This window comes from Ambystoma mexicanum, chromosome 1p, assembly GCF_040938575.1.
Source record: "Ambystoma mexicanum isolate Mex_15411 chromosome 1p, UKY_AmexF1_1, whole genome shotgun sequence".
Classification (NCBI taxonomy): Eukaryota; Metazoa; Chordata; class Amphibia; order Caudata; family Ambystomatidae; genus Ambystoma; species Ambystoma mexicanum.
The window spans coordinates 1096006888-1096026820 of NC_090921.1; the positions used below are offsets into that span (position 1 = coordinate 1096006888).

General features: G+C 51.1%; 1 protein-coding gene across 3 annotated transcripts in view; it reads right to left on the reverse strand.

The window, feature by feature from the left end:
* Window positions 1–19933, reverse strand: part of IGSF9 (immunoglobulin superfamily member 9) — a 665024-nt gene that overhangs the window by 205692 nt on the left and 439399 nt on the right. For all 3 annotated transcript variants that reach the window (XM_069604696.1, XM_069604697.1, XM_069604695.1), the window contains exon 10: window positions 6495–6635. In XM_069604696.1, the coding sequence (XP_069460797.1) occupies window positions 6495–6635 (141 nt within the window). The remainder of the gene's footprint in view (window positions 1–6494; window positions 6636–19933) is intronic.

Genomic DNA, 19933 nt, shown 5'->3' on the forward strand with positions numbered 1-19933 from the left:
GAAGCACCTGCCATGAGTCCGGAGGAGGGTGGACAAAACCTAGCGGTACTAGATATTTATAAGGAACAAGTTACTTACCTGTAACTGTTGTTCTCCAGCATGGGTCTGGCATGGATTCACATGCTCATGAATATTACCCGTCGTCAGGCTGGGAATCCTCGGTAAAGAAAAAATCAGTTTCAGTTTTGTTTCTGAACTGTCTTTCTACTAGTAACCAATCACTGGTCTTGGGTCATACTGCCCACAGCCAATGACTGCCCTCTACCTAAGCCCCTTCTCTGGCAGCCATCTTCAGATTTGGTAGCACGTAAAGTAGCAGTAGGACCAAGAGAAGAGCCGCAGAGCCGTAGGAGGGAGGTTTCGCATGTGAATCCATGCCAGACCCATGCTGGAGAACAACAGTTACAGGTAAGTAACTTGTTCCTTCTCCAGCATGGGGTCTGGCATGGATTCACATGCTCATGAATACAAGAATACATAGCAGTACACACATGCACAACCACCCGAGGTGGCAAGGCTCAACATTAAGCATTTCATCAACTCAACATTAAGCCACTCTTACCTCCTCACCAGGCCCACATTCAGGCGAACAGGTTGCGCAGCACTTCCTGACCCTTGACTCCACCCTGGAATCCCGGTCGACGCAGTAGAATCTCGTGAAGGTGTGTGTCGACCTCCACGTAGCAGCCCTGCAGATGTCCAGCAGGGGCACATCAGATTGCTCTGGTTGAATGGGCTCTAGGACGGCCGGGCAACGGTCGGTTTGCCAACCGGTGACAGTGCATGATGCAGCCGGAGAGCCATCTGGAAATGGAAGCCTTCGAGAGGGCCTTCCCTTGGTTCACAGGTCCAAAGTTCAAAAACAGTTGTGATGTCTTCCGAAGGCTCTTCGTGCGGTCCACGTAGAACTTCAGCGCTCTAGCTACATCCAGCGAGTGCAAAGTCCTCTCAGCCCGCGACGAAGGCGACGGGAAGAAAACAGGTAACACCAAGGGCTCGTTGAGATGGAAGTCCGACGGCACCTTGGGCATGAAGGAGGGGTGCGTCCTCAGCACCACCTTCGTCTCGTGGAATGTCAGGTATGGAGGTTTACAGGAGAGGGCCTGGATCTCTCCCACTCGTAGTGCGGAGGTGATGGCCACAGGAAACGCTGTCTTCCACGACAGGAACTTCAACGGTGCCGAATGCAGCGGCTCGAATGGCGGCCCCATGAGCCTGGTCAGCACCACGTTGAGCTCCCAGGCCGGGGCCGGGGCCTTTACCAGCGGGAGCGATCGGAACAGTACTTTCATGAACTCCTTCACCAGGCGATGGTACCATAGAGATGCGCGCCCCGGGGTTCTGGTGTAGCAGGAGATAGCCGCCAGATGGATCTTGATGGAGGCATGAGCCAGCCCGCCTTGGCCAGCGATAGCAAGTACGGCAGCACTTGAGGGGCCTCAATCCGCAGAGGGTTGATCTTCTGCGCACGGCACCAGACAGAGAACCTCTTCCATTTGTGTCCATAGCACATGAGAGTCGAGGAAGCCCTGGCCTTTGCAAGCACCTCCTCTCGTACCCTCCGAACTCCTGTGCTGCAGGAGCCAGGCCTGCAGGTTCAGCAACCCCGGGTCGTGGCGGAGGATGGCGCTTCCTTCTCTGGCAAGAAGATCCGCGTCCATCGGCAGTTTGACTGGTGGAGACGCTGACATGTCCAGAAGGTCCGGGAACCAAATCTACCACGGCTACGCTGGTGCGACGAGGATCATCCTGCACCGGGACCGTCTGAGTTGACGGATGAGTCGCAGCAGCAACGGCAACGGTGGGAACGCATACAGGAACAGGCCGTCCCAGGAGAATGAGAAGGCATCGCCCATGTTCCCTGGCTGGGGAAACCTGCTGGTGAACCTCCGGCACTTGGCGTTCGTCGCCGTCGCGAATAGGTCAATCTGGGGATTGCCCCATTGTCGGAATAGGAGATCCACTTGACCCTGCCGCAGCTCCCACTCGTGGCACGAGCGCAGCTCCCTGCTGAGTGAGTCGGCGATGGTGTTCTTTATTCCTGCCAGATGGAAGGGTACCAGAAACATCCCTTGGGCGACGGCCCGATGCCACAGATCCTGCGCTTCCTTGGATAGGGCTGGGGATCTGGTGCCCACCTGCTTCCGGATGTAGAACATTGTGGTGGTGTTGTCGGTGAAGATCACTTTGCCCTTGAGGGACGGAAGGAATGACCTGAGGGCCCAGAACATGGCTCGGAGCTCCAGGACATTGATGTGCAGTGACCTCTCCTCCGGGAGCCAAAGGCGTGGAGATCTCCGGTGTGCGCTCCCCATCCCTCCAGGGAGGCGTCCGTCGTCACCATTTCCTGATGTGCCGGGGTCTGAAAGTCCATGCCCACCGCTAAATGCGCGCGGGTGCCCCACCACCGGATCGCTAGGCGGAAAGTCTCGTTGAGTGAGATCCTGTCCTCGAAACTGCCCGCCGCTTGCATCCAACGGGCGTCGAGGAACTCCTGCAGTGGTCGCATCCGCAACCTGCATAGGCGCATGATGTAGATGCACGAGGACATCATGCCGAGTAGGGACTTGATGGACCTCACCCTGGCCACGTCCACGGTCAACAGCTGTTGTACCTTGCCCAGGATGGCCTTCGTCCTCTCCTCCGACGGTAAAGCCAATCGCACCACTGTGTCGAGTCTGGCTCCCAGGACAGGGCGACTTGCGACAGTACCAAGTGGTTTTTCGCGAAGTTGATCGAGAATCCCAGATCCGTGAGCAGTTGGACGGTCTTTGCTGTGTGATTGACGGCGCGGCGAGTTCTCTTAACTTTGCTCGCATGAGCCAATCGTCCTGGTAGGGGTAGACGTGGATCCCCTGCAGACACAGCCGCGCCGCCACTGGTACCAGGCACTTGGTGAATACCCTGAGCGCCGACTTCAATCCAAAGGGAAGGGCTTTGAACTGGAAGTGCCGCCCCTGGACCACGAATCGTAGGAATTCGCGATGTCCCTTTAGAATGGGGATGTGGAAGTAGGCATCCTCCAAGTCCAGCGACGACAGGAAATCGCCTTCCTCCAGCTGTCCCAGCACGTGCCGGATGGTGACCATCCGGAATTTCTGAGATTTGATGTACTTGTTTAGACGATGAAGGTCCAGGATGGGTCGCCAACCGCCGGTCTTCTTCCGGACGAGGAAGTACCGCGAGTACACTCCGGAGCCCCAGAGCTTTTTTGGGACGAGTTCTATGGCTCCCTTTCTTAGCATCGCTCGTACCTCCAGAAGTAGCTGTGGGAGGTGGTTTTCCTTCCTGGCCATGGTCGGTATACGGGGACACTTTCTCTGAAATTCCAGGGTGTGCCGCGGGCCAGCGCATCTAGCACCCAACGGTCGGTGGAGATGGACTCCCACACGCTTTTCGCCAGGTGGCCTCCCACCGGGGTGCTTGGGTGGGGGGCCGACGCCATGGCCGTTCAGTCCTGCTTGGCTGCGGTCTTACCGCCTTGGCCTCCTTGCCGATGACAACACAATCCCTCTGTCTTGCTGCATCCTCTGTACAATTCCTGTGACGAGGAGCAGGCCGATTGGCGGTACGAGGAACCGCCGCCGAATCCTTTAGAGGCACCTAGCTTGCATCCGGAGTTCCAAAAGGACGCCGTCGTCGTTGTTGAAGAACACCCAAGGCCCGAGCCGTCTCGGTGTCCGCCTTGATGGCCTGCAGTGACTCGCCCACTGTCTTGCCGAACAGGTTGTTCCCATCGAAGGGCATGTCCAGAACCCTGGTCTGCACGTCCTGGCGGAAGTCGGTGGCCTTGAGCCAGCTGCGCCGGCGAAGGTAAACGCTGTTGCCCATCTGGCGAAAGCCTGTGTCAGCGATGTCCCTGGCCACCGTAATGGCGTGGTCTGAAGCCACCTCGCCTTCGTGTAGGATTTCCAGGGCCTCAGCCCTCTTGTCGTCCGGGAGGAAGTCCAGCAGGGGAGCGATCTTAAACCACAGCTCCCTGTTGTAGCGTGCCACAATCGCGGGGGCGTTGGCCGCTTTAATAGTCGCCGCCGCCGACGAGATGACCCGTCGTCCCATGGCGCCCAGTTTCTTCCCCTCGCCGTCCGGCAGGGAAGTTGAAGTTGAAGCTTTCGCCCCTGCCGCTTTCTTGGCTGCGGCGGAGACCACTGAATCTGGGGACGGCTGTGCCCTGAGGCACATGGGGACAGAGTCCGGGACCCGGTACTTCTTCTCTTACCGGTCTCTCTTAGCAGGAGCCGTGGACAGGTTCTTCAGGAGCGCCAGCCCCTCGTCCCAGATGTCGTCCAGTAACGGGACTGAGAGGACAGTCTTCCTCTTGGCCTCCCGCCATTGGCAGAGGAAACCTTCCTTCTTCTGTTCTTCGGGGCTGAGCTGGAAGAGCTCAGATGCCCTAGCGATCATGGCGTGGAAGGAGCCAATTTCGTCGGGAGGGGAGGCCTGAGCGGGTGGGGATGGAAGGTCCATTCCGTCATCACCACCGTCGTCATCCGTCCCCATCGTCGTCGTCATCCGTCCCCGTCTCATCCCTCGGAGGAGGTGAAGGCTGTGAAGGTTGGAAAGGAGGAGGGGGATGAGTTCTCCTCTGCTTGCTCGGTGGGCTTCCCGACGGTCCAGGCTCCGCTGGATAGTCCGCTGGGGGTAAGGGCAACCTTGTCCTTATCTCCGTACACAGGCCTGAATAGCCATCAAGATCGCTCCTGAGTTGTCTTGTGGCATAGGCACCGGTTGCAACAGGAGCGATGATGGGGAGTAGGATCCTCCGTCTCCTCCATGGCCCGCGGTTCCTCATCGGCACCGCTGCCGCTTTCTTCGTCCGCCTCGTCGGGATCCCTCCCGTAGGACCGGACCTCCTCGATCTTCTTGTCCAGGATCTTTGCGACGCCAGCCAGCTCATCTTCAAAGGTGGTATCTGTGTCCATAATGGCTACCGCCCCCCATCCCCCTTTCTACGCCCGGGGTTTCATGTGGGTCTTATCGATAGGCTGAAAAGAGGATTCCCTCCGCAGTGGCAGGGAAACTCTAGGCCCGGAGGTCGTCTCCACTGGGATAGCCTCTGGAGGCTTCGCCAGGGCCGCCACGACTCCCTCGATCGAAGCCTTAGCCGAGTGACTCAGGGCCCTCGCGACTTTAGGCGCGCCTGAGGCCTTCACCTTGGGGGAAGGGTCACCGCCTCGCTCCCCCTCGGCTGTCTCTGTCGAGATCGACTGGGGCTTTTCCCAATCTTACCCGGGTTCTCCGGTTTCCTCTTCCCCGAGCCAGAGCGTTGGGTCGTGGTTGATGGCGTCAGTGATAATGTGCCCTGCCTGGCAGCCGAGGAGCCCGACCGATCGGCGCTCCCGGTACCCGCGGACTCGCAGTGCTTTGCCTTTTGTTGGGCCCCGGTCGCCAGAGCGCCCTCAAAGGTCTTAGAAGACCGCTCGGACTTCTTCTTCTTCTCACCTGCTGCTGGGCTCTTCTCCTCCAGCCAGTTGGTGAGTCGAGTACGACGATCCCTCATTGTCCGTTCGGACATGTTGTTACAAAACGCACAGTCCTTCTCCATGTGCGATTTGTCGTCGTGAAGGCAGTAGAGGCACCGAGTGTGCTCATCCTTCTTAAAGACGTTCTGCAGCCCGCATCCAGGGCAGCTCCTGAACAGCTTGTGTCCAACAGGCATCATGCTTCCTTTGTCCTGGGCCATGACCACGCGGGGTAGGCCTCAAAGATCTTCTGGAATCCTCAGAGAAGTGGAAACTCGACAAAAAGATGCCCTTGAGGGGCGTAGAAAATTCCGAAAACGGGTCCCCGTTGAGCTTGAGGCTCGATTGACCAAAAATATAAGAGTAAAGTCTTTGAAAAAATGCAAAACGCAGTAAAAGCTTGAGAGCTAAAGCACAAGGACTCCCAACACTTGAACGTGCGGTAAAAATCTGAAGATGGCTCAGGGGCTTAGGTAGAGGGCAGTCATTGGCTGGGGGCATTATGACCCAGAGACCAGTGATTGGTTACTAGTAGAAAGACAGTCAGAAACGAAACTGAAACTGATTTTTTCTTTACCGAGGATTCCAAGCCTGACGACGGGGAATATTCATGAGCATGTGAATCCATGCCAGGACCCATGCTGGAGAATGAGGATTTTTAATTTGTTATACCATTTGAAAAAGTGAATGAAATAGTCACTTATATGTAAGTAAACACATGTATTCATGGGTTTTAAAATATGATGACTCTGTAAATGTTCCGTTTAGTCGATAAGCTTCAACTCATTTTGACTCTTTTGCACTGTAATATTTCAAACATCTCACATTCTGGCAACTCTTTTATTTATACATATATTTTATCTTTGGAAAGCCACCAAAACCTTGTTTAAAAAAGGTATAAAATGAACAATTGAAAAGGGTGAGGTTTTAAGAACAAATCTAAGAGGTATTACTTTTAAACCAGTTCTCTTTCGCTGCTTTATCTATCACACATATCCATGACCCTGATCCCTTAAGCCATCATCTTCTTACCTTCAGAAGCACCCGTGTAGGTGTAGATTCTCCTGCAGTGCCATAGCTGTTGTATGGTGTACAGGTGTACATCCCCAGGGCATCATCATTCCCTGTTGCTATGACAACGGACCCATCATGTTGCAAGTACCAGCCAGGGAACTGTGGGGGGAAAAACATTGACTTAATAGTAAGAAACAAGGTATTTGGTTGATAACATAAATATGTCTACATGGGTCGGCACTTGTAGTTCTAAAGTTTCAAGACAAAGCAGTGAGCACCAGGTGGCAGAATAATGTACAGCGTGGGGCTATATAAGAGGTTCATGCTGATAAATTGAAAACAACAAAAACAGTTAAAAGAATTCATTCGGAGCTGAGCGCTGGGATCAAATTGATGCGACATGTACTGGAAATGGTGGCCGCCCGCCACCACTCAGAATAGAAACTGGAAGTGGGCTTGAAGGATGAATGCTTAGCAGCCTGTGTTTTGAAGGTTCACAAAGCATGATAAGACTTAGTTGTAGCACTGTGGTAATGCTGCAAGCACCTGAGCTTAGTTGAGCATCTTGAAGGACTCTCCTGGTAACCGGATTGTTTCAAATTATAAACATCTATATATTGGACACTGACCCCCTTCCTTTCCTTCCAACTAAATACAGGTGGATTTCTGTGCAAAAATCGCTCCCTCTTTGCATTTCTCATCTAGAGACCACATTTGGAATTTGCCGCCATTGTAAAAGAGTATCGGAAATGGAATTACCTGCACTTTTACTGCACCGCCAAATTCAGAGTTTAAAAACGGAAACTCACCAAAACCACCTGGTTGCCAGTGGAGAACATTTCCACCAAACATAAACATAACTGCATACAATGCTACTGCACACAATAATATGACAATCGCCAAGAGTCCAATGGTACTTCCAACTGGGAAATAACATTGACCTACTTCTAAATCACATGGACTCTTCCAGCATGCAGTAACTGTATTGGAGTTTGTCAGTATTTGCATAGGAAACAGACCAGCATGAAGGAAAAGGAGAGTATAACACAACGAGAGGATAATAGAGAGAAACAGAGTAGAGATAAGTGGTGGCAAAATACACCCCAGAAAGAGGAAAGTAAGTAGAAAGGATGAAGGAGGGAAGGAGGACCTCCAAGGTGGAATTTCTAGTAGAAGTTAAAGGAGAAGACGACCAGAGAGAACAACTTGATAGGTAGGGTCAGAGCGGGAAGATCCCACAGATACGCCAATGGTGGGCCAATGGGGATGTGAGGAGAAATGATCATGGGGCAAAGCATCCAGGTAGAGGTAGAAGCACAGAGTAATAGAACTGGAAGTAGTAAGGTCAGAGAGGAGGAATTCCCAGAAACGAGGTTTGCAGGGAGGGAAGTGCCAGGAGGTCAGCCTGAGAGGGATATTGGGGAGTAGTCAACAAGCCCTGAAACTTAAGTCAAAGGTGCCTCCCTCTGAGACCCTAGCTAACATGCCAAAAACAGGGCATAAACTGTCAAGGCTTAATGTGATGATCCACACTCTCTTACCAGAGTCATCACTGATTCCCTGGCAATGAACTCCAATGTGGCCACAGGACTGCAGTCGCAATCTGATCCTGGGAGTGGATATATGGGATACATTACTCACCGTAAATGTATTTCTGATGCTTGTATCTGCTTAGATTCACATGCTGTGCATAGGCCGACATCTAGTGGAAGCTGCAGAATATTACAGTTGTTGTTTTCAAAATACGAAAAGGGACGCCGACAAGGCGTGCCAGTAATACTATCCCTAGTGAGATGTCCACTTTACCAATGATCCAGCACGCGTCGTGGTCCCTCAGACTGTTATTTTACTGATACGTATCAGACAAACTCATAAGCATCCATGCGCCTTCTCTCTGAGGGGAGGAAGGGTGGGTCGCATGTGAATCTAAGCAGATACAAGCATCATAAATACGATTACGGTGAGTAATGGATACCTTCTGAGGTTTGTGGAATCTGTTTAGATCACATGCTGTGCATAGATTAGCAAGCAGTGGAAGAAGAAGGAGGTGGGATGTAAGAAGGTTCATGAGCGAATAAATGTCTTAGAACCGCTTGTCCCACTTGTGTATCTGTCTTGGAATGAGTGTCAATGCAGTAGTGCTGAATGAAAGTATGTACAGAGTTCCATGTAGCTGCCTTCCAAATACTGTCTAAGGGGACATTTGCAAGGAAAGCCAGAGTGGCTCCTGTACCTCTTGTGGAGTGAGCCCTGAGCGTAAAAGGCAGTGTTTTATCTGCTAGGGAATAGCACAGTTGGATACATCTGACTATCCACCTAGAGATGGGATTCTTAGAAATGCGGTCACCTTCTCTGCCTGGCACTATGGAGACAAACAATTGATCTGTTTTCCTTAGCAGTCTGGTCTCGTCTACGTAGTAGAGGACCACTCTCCTCACATCTAGTGTGTGGAGTTTTACATCAGCTGAGCTGTTGGATTCCTGGAAGAAAGCCGGTAGCTCAATTGACTGGTTTACATGAAATTTGGAGATGAATTTAGGTGAGAACCTAAGGTGAGTACGTAAAACCAGCTTGTCTTTGTGTACAAAACAGAAAGGATCCTGCACGGACAATGCTTGGATTTCACTAATGCTTCTTATGGAAGTCATAGCCACTAAGAAGGCAGTTTTAGAAGTCAGGAGTTTGAGACTAGACGTGTGCATAGGCTCGAAAGGGGGTCCTAAGAGCTTAGCTAGTACCACATTGAGGTCCCGCCCTGGCGGCGGGTTAGAAATTGGAGGGTGGAGTCTCTTTACTCCTTCCATAAATGCTTTGATGACCGGTACTTTCCACCATGAGACCTTATTATGAGAGGTCGTGTAGGCTGACAAAGCCGCCAGGTGGACCTGCGGAGAGTTAAATACTAACCCTGCATCTAGCAAATGGAGCATATAGGTTAGAATGTGGGATGGAGTACATTCTATGGGGTTGATTTGTTTAGCCTGGCACCAAATTATGAATCTTCTCCATTTGTCAAAGTAACAGTGCCTAGTGTTTGTTTTTCTTGATTCTTTCAAGATATCCATGCATCTATGTGGCAGGTTGAGATGTCTGAACAGGAGCTATGCTGCAAAGTTCATTGAGTGCGGCTGTGGGTGAACTGTTAGTCCCTCGTGCTGGATGAGTAGGTTTTATTGGCACAGTAGTTTGATGGGATCGCACATCGCCAATTTGCGCAGATGTGGATACCATGGTTGTCTTGCCCACATAGGAGCAACTAGGATAAGCGTCATTGGTTCCTTGTGTATCTTGTTCACCACCTTCCTCATGAGGGGTGTTGGGGGAAAAGTGTAAGCAAATTTCCCTGGCTATTTCATCCATAGGCCGTTCCCCTTGGAGCTCGGCTGGAGGAACCTGGACGCGAAGTCTGTGCATTGACTGTTTTTGCTTGTGGCAAATAAGTCTATAGTTGAGAAACCCCATTGAGAGAAGAGGTGTTCTACGACTCGTTCGTGTAGACGCCATTTGTGTTCCTCTGGTAGGGGATCTCTGCTCAATGAGTCTGCTAGAGAGTTGAGTTCCCCTGGAACATGTTGTGATGACAGGAGCATCTTCCATTTGGGTGCCCATCTCCAAATTTGCTGTGCAAGTCTGGACAGATTTGGAGAACGTGTACCCTCCTGTTTGTTGATATAAAACATTGCTGTAGTGCTGTCTGTTAGGATCTGCACAGATAGGTTTGTTAAATGGGGTTTGAATGCCTGGAGGGCTTTGAATACTGCAGAGGTTCCAGCAGATTGATGTGCTTCTGGGCTACAGTGCAAGACCACAGACCCTGAGCTGTGTGGTGAAGATAGTGAGCCCCCAACCCTGCCAGTGAGGCGTCCGTCATGTCAACCGCCTGTACTTCTGGATCGTAGAAAGATTTTCCTTTCGTTAGATTTTCTCTTGTCCACCAGCGAAGATTTTGTACAAGTGTTGGCAAAACGACCACTAGATCGTCCCACTGACCACTTGCCTGAGACCACTGTTTTGCCAACCATTCCTGCATGGGTCGCATGCGCAGGCGTGCATCAGGAACCAGGTAAATGCCAGGTATGAAAATAGGCATCTTTCATATCCAGTGTTGCCATATAATCTCCCTTTTTTAGTAGAGGGATTACCTCTTGTAGCGTAGTCATGCAGAACTTTTGTGGCTTGGCATACTTGTTTGCAAGGCGCAAATCTAATACTGGGTGTATTGTTAGATCTATCTTTGGCACAAGGAAGTAAGTTGAATAAATACCCCTGTTTACCTGGTTGGCCGGGACGACTTCGATGGCGTCCTTTAATAGAAGTGTGGCTATCTCTTCGAGAAGGATACGCTCGTGTTCTTCTGAGTAGATCTTCTGTCGTAGGGTGTGGTCGTGGGGAAGTTGGAGTAGTTCTATACAGTATCCGCCTGCTACTGTGGACAGCACCCATCTGTCTGAGGTGATTTCCTCCCATGCGTGGGTGAAGCTGGAAATGCGTCCTCCTACTGGAGAAGCATGGGAGGGCACCTGAAGCGGAATGTCACTGCTTCTGAGGTGATGTGCCACCTAGAGCAGGGCCTCTGCCCCGACCACGACCTCTGCGTTGTCCTCTAGGATAGCCCTGGGAGGATTGGCCTTGAATATTTCCCCAGGAGGAACCCTGACCTTGACTGTAGCTTTATCCTCAGTGAGAGTTTTGGCCTCAAACGGTGAAAATTGCCATTACCCCTCTGTCCGGAAGGCTTGTGGGTGAATTGACCCAAAGATTTAAGTGTGTCATACTTGTCCTTTGCTGTCTTAAGGGCATCTTCAACGGCCTTACCGAAGAGCACGTTAGGTTCAACAGGCATGTTATAGGAGTGGCCTGTGTTTCTGGTCTAAAACCTGAGTGGCACAGCCATGCATACCTTTCAATAACAGTCCCCTACGCAATGACTCTTCCGGCATTCTCCGCTGCGTCAAAGTTGGTCTTAAGAAGACAGCTAGACACTGCTCGCCCATCTGCCGCCACCTGTGCTAGCTGGGACTTCAGTGGCTCTGGGACAGACGAAAGTAAAGCCGACATTTCTTCCCACTTGTGACAGTTGTAACTGGCCAAAAGTGTTGCATTGTTAGCTATTCTGGTTTGATAAGCTGCAGAGGAGGCGACCTTTCTACCCATTGCGTAAATGTTTTTATTCTCCTTATCGGGTGGAGCCTCAGAGGAAGCAAGGGGAGTGCCCGCTCTTTTTCTAGTTGTAGTCACAACTAAGGAGTCTGGCTTCAGTTGCCCTCTAATATATAATGGGTCTGAAGGTGCCGGTCTAAATATTTTCTCTACACGTGGGTTTACAGCCCATGTGATATTAGAGGCCTCTAAAGATGGTTGTATTGTGAGCTGCACTGACTTAAGTAGTAGGATAGACTGGGCCAATGTCTTTTTGTCCCCAAGGATCTATACTGCAAAGTCCTTATCCTCCTGTACCTCTGGGTGTCAATCTGAAAGTGCTCAGCCACGTTGGCTAGTACCTCATTGAGGAGGGGTTGATTATCAATAGGAGAATCGACAACTGGAGTGTCTTGGTTAAGAGGGGAGTCTATAGAGTACATGTTGGCAGCTTGGTCAGCCTCTTGGTCCTCGTCATCCCCATAATAAGGGTCTGCTATATCCTCATCACCAAATTGAGGGTCAGTTGTCTCTACAAAAGAGAGATCTTCTTCATGGTCTGATTCTGGGTCATAGAGATCTATGACTGTACTTTGTAATGGAACATTAGTACGAGACCTCTTAGAAGGGGGTTGAGTAGGTAGAGCAGAGCCTTGTGAACCAGAGGGAGCTGAGGTGGGGGGAGTGGAGTGGAAAATCAGAAATAAATCAGGGTTCTTCTCGTACAAATTGGCCATAAAGGTCATTCTTCTCATCACTCTCTCTGTCTTGAGAAGACTATTCTTTGGAACATGGGATAACCACAGGTTGAGGGCAATGTACTAAGTCCTCATGTTAATGTTAAAGGATATTTGTACAGCGCATTATCACCACTGAAGTGGTCCCCTGGGGTTCTGGCGGCTCTTAAAAAGGGAGGGGAGGGAGGTGAGTTAGTGGCAACAGGTTGGAAAAGTGCAAGAGAGCAGTGATGTGCTGTTGGCGGCCTCGGTCCGGAAGTCCGTTGGCTGGGCTTGGGGTGTTTTACGGTCGGTAGCCGTTGTGTGGTGATGTGTGGGTATAAGTGTGGTTTGTTTTGTTGTTGCAGTGTAGTGATGTTTGTGCAGATTGTTGTGTTGTAGACCTGTGGTTGTGTTTGTTTAGAGTGTGGGAGGTGTATGCAGAGGGGGGACTTTGTTAGTGGGTTGGTTAATTGGCCTCGCTGTATGGAAGCGAGGCTCTAAACTTCCGTATTCTCTTCAGGTGGGGTTGCGTGAGCATCTCTGCATCTCCGTCCTGATCTGGTGTTATTCGACACTCGCAGTCCCTTTCCCGCCTGACATCCACTCACATTCTTGACCTTGTCCGAGTTGGGCTCGCTACGTGGCACCTGTTTGTGGGAGGTACTACCTTATATTTTTCCGTGTGAGATATGGGAATAGTTTCTTACCTGTAACTCCATTTCTCCAGCATTGGTATCTTTCATGGATTCACATGCTTAGAATATTCCCCGTCGTCAGACTGGGACCCCTCGGTACACATATATAGCCTTTTCCAATAGGAAAACTTCCGACACTTTTGTGTCCTATCTACGTCCTTTTAGGACCCGCCTACGCATGCTCCGTAGGCCGTCCCCATATAAGAGGCCCGCCCCCGCGGTTCCCCTTCAGATTTCAACCGTCTCCAAAGTAGTGGGATCTCCTCGCGTTGTCTTACTAGTTTGTACAAGATTGCATTACTGGAATTTGAGTACAGAAAATGTCCTCCGTGTCAGGAAAAGCGCTGTTCCGCCCATGCGCGACGTGCGGCTTGAAAAAAGTTTACGAGGGGGGCGGACATATGGATTGTATATATTGCCTCCACCCTCATCATTCGGCGGATAACTGCGACATATGCAAAGGGTTTTCTCAAAAAACCCTCAAAGACCGCAGTCGACGACTGGTGGCATGGCTGAATGATGGAGCGGGGGCATACCCCCCTTCGGACGTAGGCTCCACACAATCGGCGAAAACATCACGCCGCGCTACCTCGTCGGAACCACCGGCGAAGAAATCTGGAACGACGGAAAAAGAGTCGTCTGGAAGTCACTCAACTAGAGACTCCTCGTCAAAGAAATCATCTTCATCATCAGAGACTCCTCGTCAAAGAAATCATCTTCATCATCACCCCGTATAAGAGGCCCGCCCCCGCGGTTCCCCTTCAGATTTCGGCCCCTCCAAAGTAGGAAGGGTTAAATTTATCAATCAAATACATTACATTCCGGGGAGGTTGGCGGGCGCATATGAATCCAAGAAAGATACCAATGCTGGAGAAATGGAGTTACAGGTAAGAAACTATTCCCTTCTCCAGCATTGGATCTTTCATGAATTCACATGCTTAGAATAGATTGTATAGCAGTAACACTTGAGACGGCGGTGAGAATGTAATGTAATATACCCTCAACATACTACACAATGCATATGTACAGTAGGAATAAGTTACCTCATATAACCTTACCCACATAAAATAAACTGTCATTAAAAAGGTAGACAACAGATTCTCCACAGCGTGGAGCTTACCTTACTGAAACAGATGGCGCAGGACAGCTCTTCCCATCTGTACCTCGTCCGCATGCTGCCTGGCAAGGCAGTAGTGGCGGGTAAACGTGTGGGGCACTGACCATGCCGCAGCTTGGCATATGTCCGTCAACGGAATTCCTGCCCATAAAGCTGGTGAGGAGGACATCGATCTTGTAGAATGGGCTCTAGGATGTCCTTGCAGTGGCCTTCCGGCCTTAGAGTGACAAAACGCAATCGTCGATGAGACCCATCGAGCCAATCCTTGTTTAGAGATTGCTTTTCCTCTCGTCGACGGACCATATGCGACAAACAGTAGTCTAGTAGACCTGAATTCCTGTGTACGATGTAGGTAAAATTTCAGAGCCCTCTTAACCTCCAGGGTATGAAGGGCTTTTTCTGCTGCCGATGATGGTGTGGTGAAGAAAGTAGGGAGAACAATGGACGAGTGTTTGTGATACACTGTCGGAACTTTTGGGACGAACATAGGATTAGTTGCCAGGACTACTTTGTCCTTAAAGAATCTTAGGTATGGCGGGTCTACGACCAGCGCTTGCAGTTCCGAGATTCTTCTAGCTGATGTGATAGCAATCAAGAATGCCAACTTCCACGAAATGAATATTATGTCGGACGTGGCCATAGGCTCAAAAGGCGGTTTCATTAAGCCTGCCAACACTGTGTTGAGACTCCAAGTCGGGGGGAAACGTTTTTCCGGGGGAAAAGCTCGAAATAAACCCCTCATGAAGTGTTTTACAAGTCTGTCGCTAAATAGAGGAGACGACTGCCTTTTCCTTGTGAACCTCGAGATGGCCGCCAGGTGCACCTTTATCGATGTAAAGGATAATCCCCTCTCTGCCAAGAGGAGCAGGTAAGGTAGAACTTGTTCCGGCGTCACCGACAACGGTTGTAGGCCCTGTTGTCCCCTACACCATTCACAGAACCTCCGCCACTTATAGGAGTAGGATTTGTTTGTAGAAGGGGCTCTAGCCGCCTGCAGAATTTTTTGACAATCCTCCGAAACGTCTAAAGCACCGAACTCCGAAAAGTCAGGAGCCAGGCTGTAAGGTTGAGACTGTCCGGGTCGTGATGCCACACTGTGCCTTTGTCCCGGGATAGTAGGTTCGGGGCTTTTGGAAACCCTATGGGATGTTCCAGCGACAGGTGAAGCAGGTCGGAGATCCACGGTTGCCTTGGCCAGTATGGTGTCACTAGAATTACCCGGCAATTGTATCTGCGTATCCACTGTATTGTCCTCCGTATGAGGGGGAACGGGGGAAAAGCATAGAGGAACATGTCCGTCCATGGGAAGGAGAATGCCTCCCCCCTGGAGCCCTCTTGAGGCCATCTGCTTGCGAATTGCTCGCATTTCTTGTTGTCTTTGGTCGCGAAGGCGTCCAGAGGGGGGGGACCCCATTTCTCGAACACTTTCATCAGGTGAACTGTGTCCATTTCCCACTCGTGTATCTGGGCCATGCTTCTGCTGAGGGAGTCTGCTTGGGAGTTCCTCACTCCTGGAAGGTGATGAGCCACGATGGAAATTTCGTGCTTTAATGCCCAATGCCATGTTTTCTGGGCTTCTATGGAAAGAGTTCTTGATCGCGTCCCTCCTTGTTTCCTCAGATAAAACATGGCCGTTGTATTGTCGGTCAGTATTCGTACTCGCGAGTCCTTGATGTGTGGTAGGAATGCCTTCAAGGCCCATCGTACTGCTCTGAGCTCTAACACGTTTATGTGTAGGAGTGACTCCGATGGAGACCAGCGACCTTGCGTTTGGAGAGCACCCATGTGAGCTCCCCATCCGGTTAGGGACGCATCCGTGACTATGGTTCACTGAAACTCCGGCTCCTGTAGGGGTACGCCGTTGTTCAGATTGTGGAAACTCTGCCACCACTGAAGGGTCCGAAACAGCTTGTCGTCATCGATGGTTATCTTGTCTGACCACGATCCTTGAGCCTGCGTCCATCGGTCCCCGAGGAATTCCTGGACTGGCCTCATGAATAGGCGACAGTTTTCCACCAGATGGATGCAGGATGCCATGGCCCCTAGGACCGAAACGTATTTTCTCACTGAGATCTTGGTGTTTCGCCGTAGTCGGCATGCTTGTTGATTGAGTCTTGAGGTTCTGTCGAGAGAAGGTTTCACTAGCCCTAACTGGGTCTCAAACTGTGCCCCCAGGAATACCAGCGATCTCGATGGCTGCAGAGAGGATTTTTCGAAGTTTATGGCGAATCCCAGCTGTTGTAGAAGCTGCATGGTGGCTTGTAAACTTGTGTTGGTCGACGCTGGGGAGGATCCCCTTACCAGCCAGTCGTCGAGGTATGGGTATACATGGTGGCCTTGCTTCCTTAGCCAGGCCGCTACTGGAGCCAGGTATTTCGTGAACGTTCTGGGGGGTCTTGAGCCCAAAAGGAAGAACCATGAATTGGTAGTGAGTCCGTCCTATTACAAATCTTAGGAATTTCCTGTGTTTCCGACACATTGGAATATGGAAATATGCGTCCTGTAAATCCAGGGACGCTAGAAAATCCCCCTCTAGAACGGCGCAGATCACTTCCTGCAGAGTGAGCATCTTGAATTTTAGGCTCTTTAAAGACTTGTTGAGATCGCGTAAGTCTAAAATGGGACGCCATTTGCCGTTCGGCTTTTTTACGACGAAATATCTTGAGTAGACTCCTTGACCTCTCTGTGATGTTGGAACTAATTCTATCACGCCCTTTGCTAACATGAGTGTTACCTCTTGTTGCAGTATCTTCAGATGGGAATGAGCTGTGAACGCAGGTGGAATTTGCGGAGGGCTGTGTTTGAATTGTAGAGAGTGTCCGTTTCTTATAGTATCCAGCACCCATTGATCCGTCGTTATTCGTTCCCATTCGTCGACATATGCTGAAACTCTTCCCCCCCAGAACGGTGTGTTGTATGTCACTGCTGATCTTTATTTTGCTTGTCTCTCGACGGCGACGGATATGATGGTCTTTTCCTGGAAGTCTGGAAGTTCCGGCGACGGTTTGCCGTTTGGGAGGCACGTCTGTATCCCTGGGAGGGGTAAGCTGATCTGCCAAAGGATCTGTCTCCAGATGCAAATAATCTTGAATTACCTGAAGCCCCTCTAAAGGGACGAAAAGACTTGTAGTTTCTGCCACTCTGGAGGGCACCCAATGAACGTGCCGTGTCCGAGTCCTCTTTCATTCCCTTTAGGGCTTCGTCCACCTTCTCACCGAAAAGAAGGTCTCCCTCAAAGGGCATATCTAAAACTTTGTATTGTACTTCTGGCCTGAAGTAGGTACACTTAAGCCATGACTGTCGACATAATACGACCCCATTATTGACTTGCTTGAAGCCTGACTCAGCGAGGTCCACCGCGATGTTTATTGCGTGATTTGAGGCTTCCTCACCTTCTCGGACGAGTAACATCGCTGCCTTCCTATGCTCTTCCGGAAGATGATCAAGCAACGGAGCTAGCCTGTGCCACATCTCCCTATCGTATCTGGCAACAATTGCCAGAGAGTTTGCGGCCTTTACTGTGGTCGCTCCCACGGATAGCACTTTTTTGCCAAAGACATCTTGGCGTCTTGCTTCGTTCTCAGGAGGAGTCATGCACTTGTGCTGGGCCTTCGCCTTCCTCGCCGCTGCCGCCGACACCACCAAGTCTGGCGTTGGTTGGGAGGATAAACACTTGGGGGTAGACTCTGGAGCCTTAAACTTTTTGTCCAGGCGTCCTTTCACTGCCGGCTCTGAAAACGGGTGACGCATTGTCTGCAACCCCTCCTTCCATACATGGTCTAGTATTGGTATCGAGAGCACAGACCTCCTTCTCTTACCCATGTGGTCGAACAAAAAACAGTCCTTTTTCTGTTCTTCCTGGGACAAACCAAATTCTTTGCATGCCTTCTCCATCATAGAATGGAATGACGCAATGTCGTCCGGAGGGGACGGGTGAGCTGGGCTTCTAGGGGTTTCCAACTCCACCTCTGACTCCCAGGTTGGATCCCTGGAGGGGGATGATGAGATATCCGACATGGCTCCCCTGTCAGACTCCAAAAAAGGCAGCTCACCTTCCTCTTGTGCCAGTGCTGAGATTGGTGTGCGTAGGTGCGTCGGTTGACGAGTCGGGCCCGGCTCGTCGATGGGTGACTGTGGCAGGTTTGCCTGAGGGAGGTAGTCTCTGGTCCAACGACTGTAACAACGACTGAAGCGTGGACAGAATTTCCAACGACAAAACAGATTGAGGATTGAGAAGAGGGGCAGATACCGGTATAACGGATCCCCTCGTCGACGACTTGTCAGCCACTCGTAGCCCTAGGTCTGCTGGGCCAGCTATTCTCTCATTCTCGTCCTCCGAGGACAGCAACACAGCCTGTTCTTGTAGTAAAGTATCCGGGGGGATCGGATCAAAAACTTCAGGCCTCCTGTAGAACCCCCGTCGACGAGTCCATCGTCGACGTCGTTGTCGGTGGGACGGTGGATGCCACCTGCGTAAGTGGCAGCGTGGAGGCCGATGACTGGGCCGCCCTCGATGACGGTGACTTAGCAGGTGGTTTTGGCGGTCCCGCCTTTTCCACACTTGGCTTGCTTTTACTCGACTCTCGACTCGTGGTCGATCTATGATGATTGCCCGAGGAGGATTTCCTTTCCTTTTCATGCTTTTTTGATGAAGATGATTTCTTTGACGAGGAGTCTCTAGTTGAGTGACTTCCAGACGACTCTTTTTCCGTCGGTCGAGATTTCTTCGCCGGTGGTTCCGTAGAGGTAGCCCGGCGTGATGTTTTCGCCGATTGTGTGGAGCCTACCTCCGAAGGGGGGTATGCCCCCGCTCCATCATTCAGCCATGCCACCAGTCGTCGACTGCGGTCTTTGAGGGTTTTTTGAGAAAACCCTTTGCATATGTCGCAGTTATCCGCCGAATGATGAGGGTGGAGGCAATATATACAATCCATATGTCCGTCCCCCTCGTAAACTTTTTTCAAGCCGCACGTCGCGCATGGGCGGAACAGCGCTTTTCCTGACACGGAGGACATTTTCTGTACTCAAATTCCAGTAATGCAATCTTGTACAAACTAGTAAGACAACGCAAGGAGATCCCACTACTTTGGAGACGGTTGAAATCTGAAGGGGAACCGCGGGGGCGGGCCTCTTATACGGGGACGGCCTACGGAGCATGCGTAGGCGGGTCCTAAAAGGACGTAGATAGGACACAAAAGTGTCGGAAGTTTTCCTATTGGAAAAGGCTATATATGTGTACCGAGGGGTCCCAGTCTGACGACAGGGAATATTCTAAGCATGTGAATCCATGAAAGATCCAATGCTGGAGAAAGGCGTAGATTCTCTAGGTTTCTCCTTCTGATGGGTTTTATCCCTAAGAGGGCTCTTGTCCTTATGAGGAGTTTTAGAGAATTTTTTGTGATGTCTCCCACCCCCCCCCCCCTCTCTCCTGGTGCCCAGAGGTGTGATTAACCGCCCTTTTGGGGCCTAGTACTATATCTGACGCCGAGCATCGATTTTCGGATGCGGGTAGGTCAGAGGCTTCGTCCACGGACGATCGACCTTCGGAGGGAGTTTTACGTGCGACACACTAGCCGTCTTTCGACAGTTGGGCCCTGTCGTGTGGCGATCTCGAGCGAGATTGCCCAGAGGACCGGGACTCAGCGGACCTTTCCCTGGGTGTCGAACGTTGTCAATCACTCGACCCATGTGTCGAGTCTCGACCTGGGTTTATGTGCTTAGTGGTGTGTGTCTTTGTAGCGCTACCGCCACCGGGTGTAGTCCCCACAACATGGCCGCCGGCCTGTC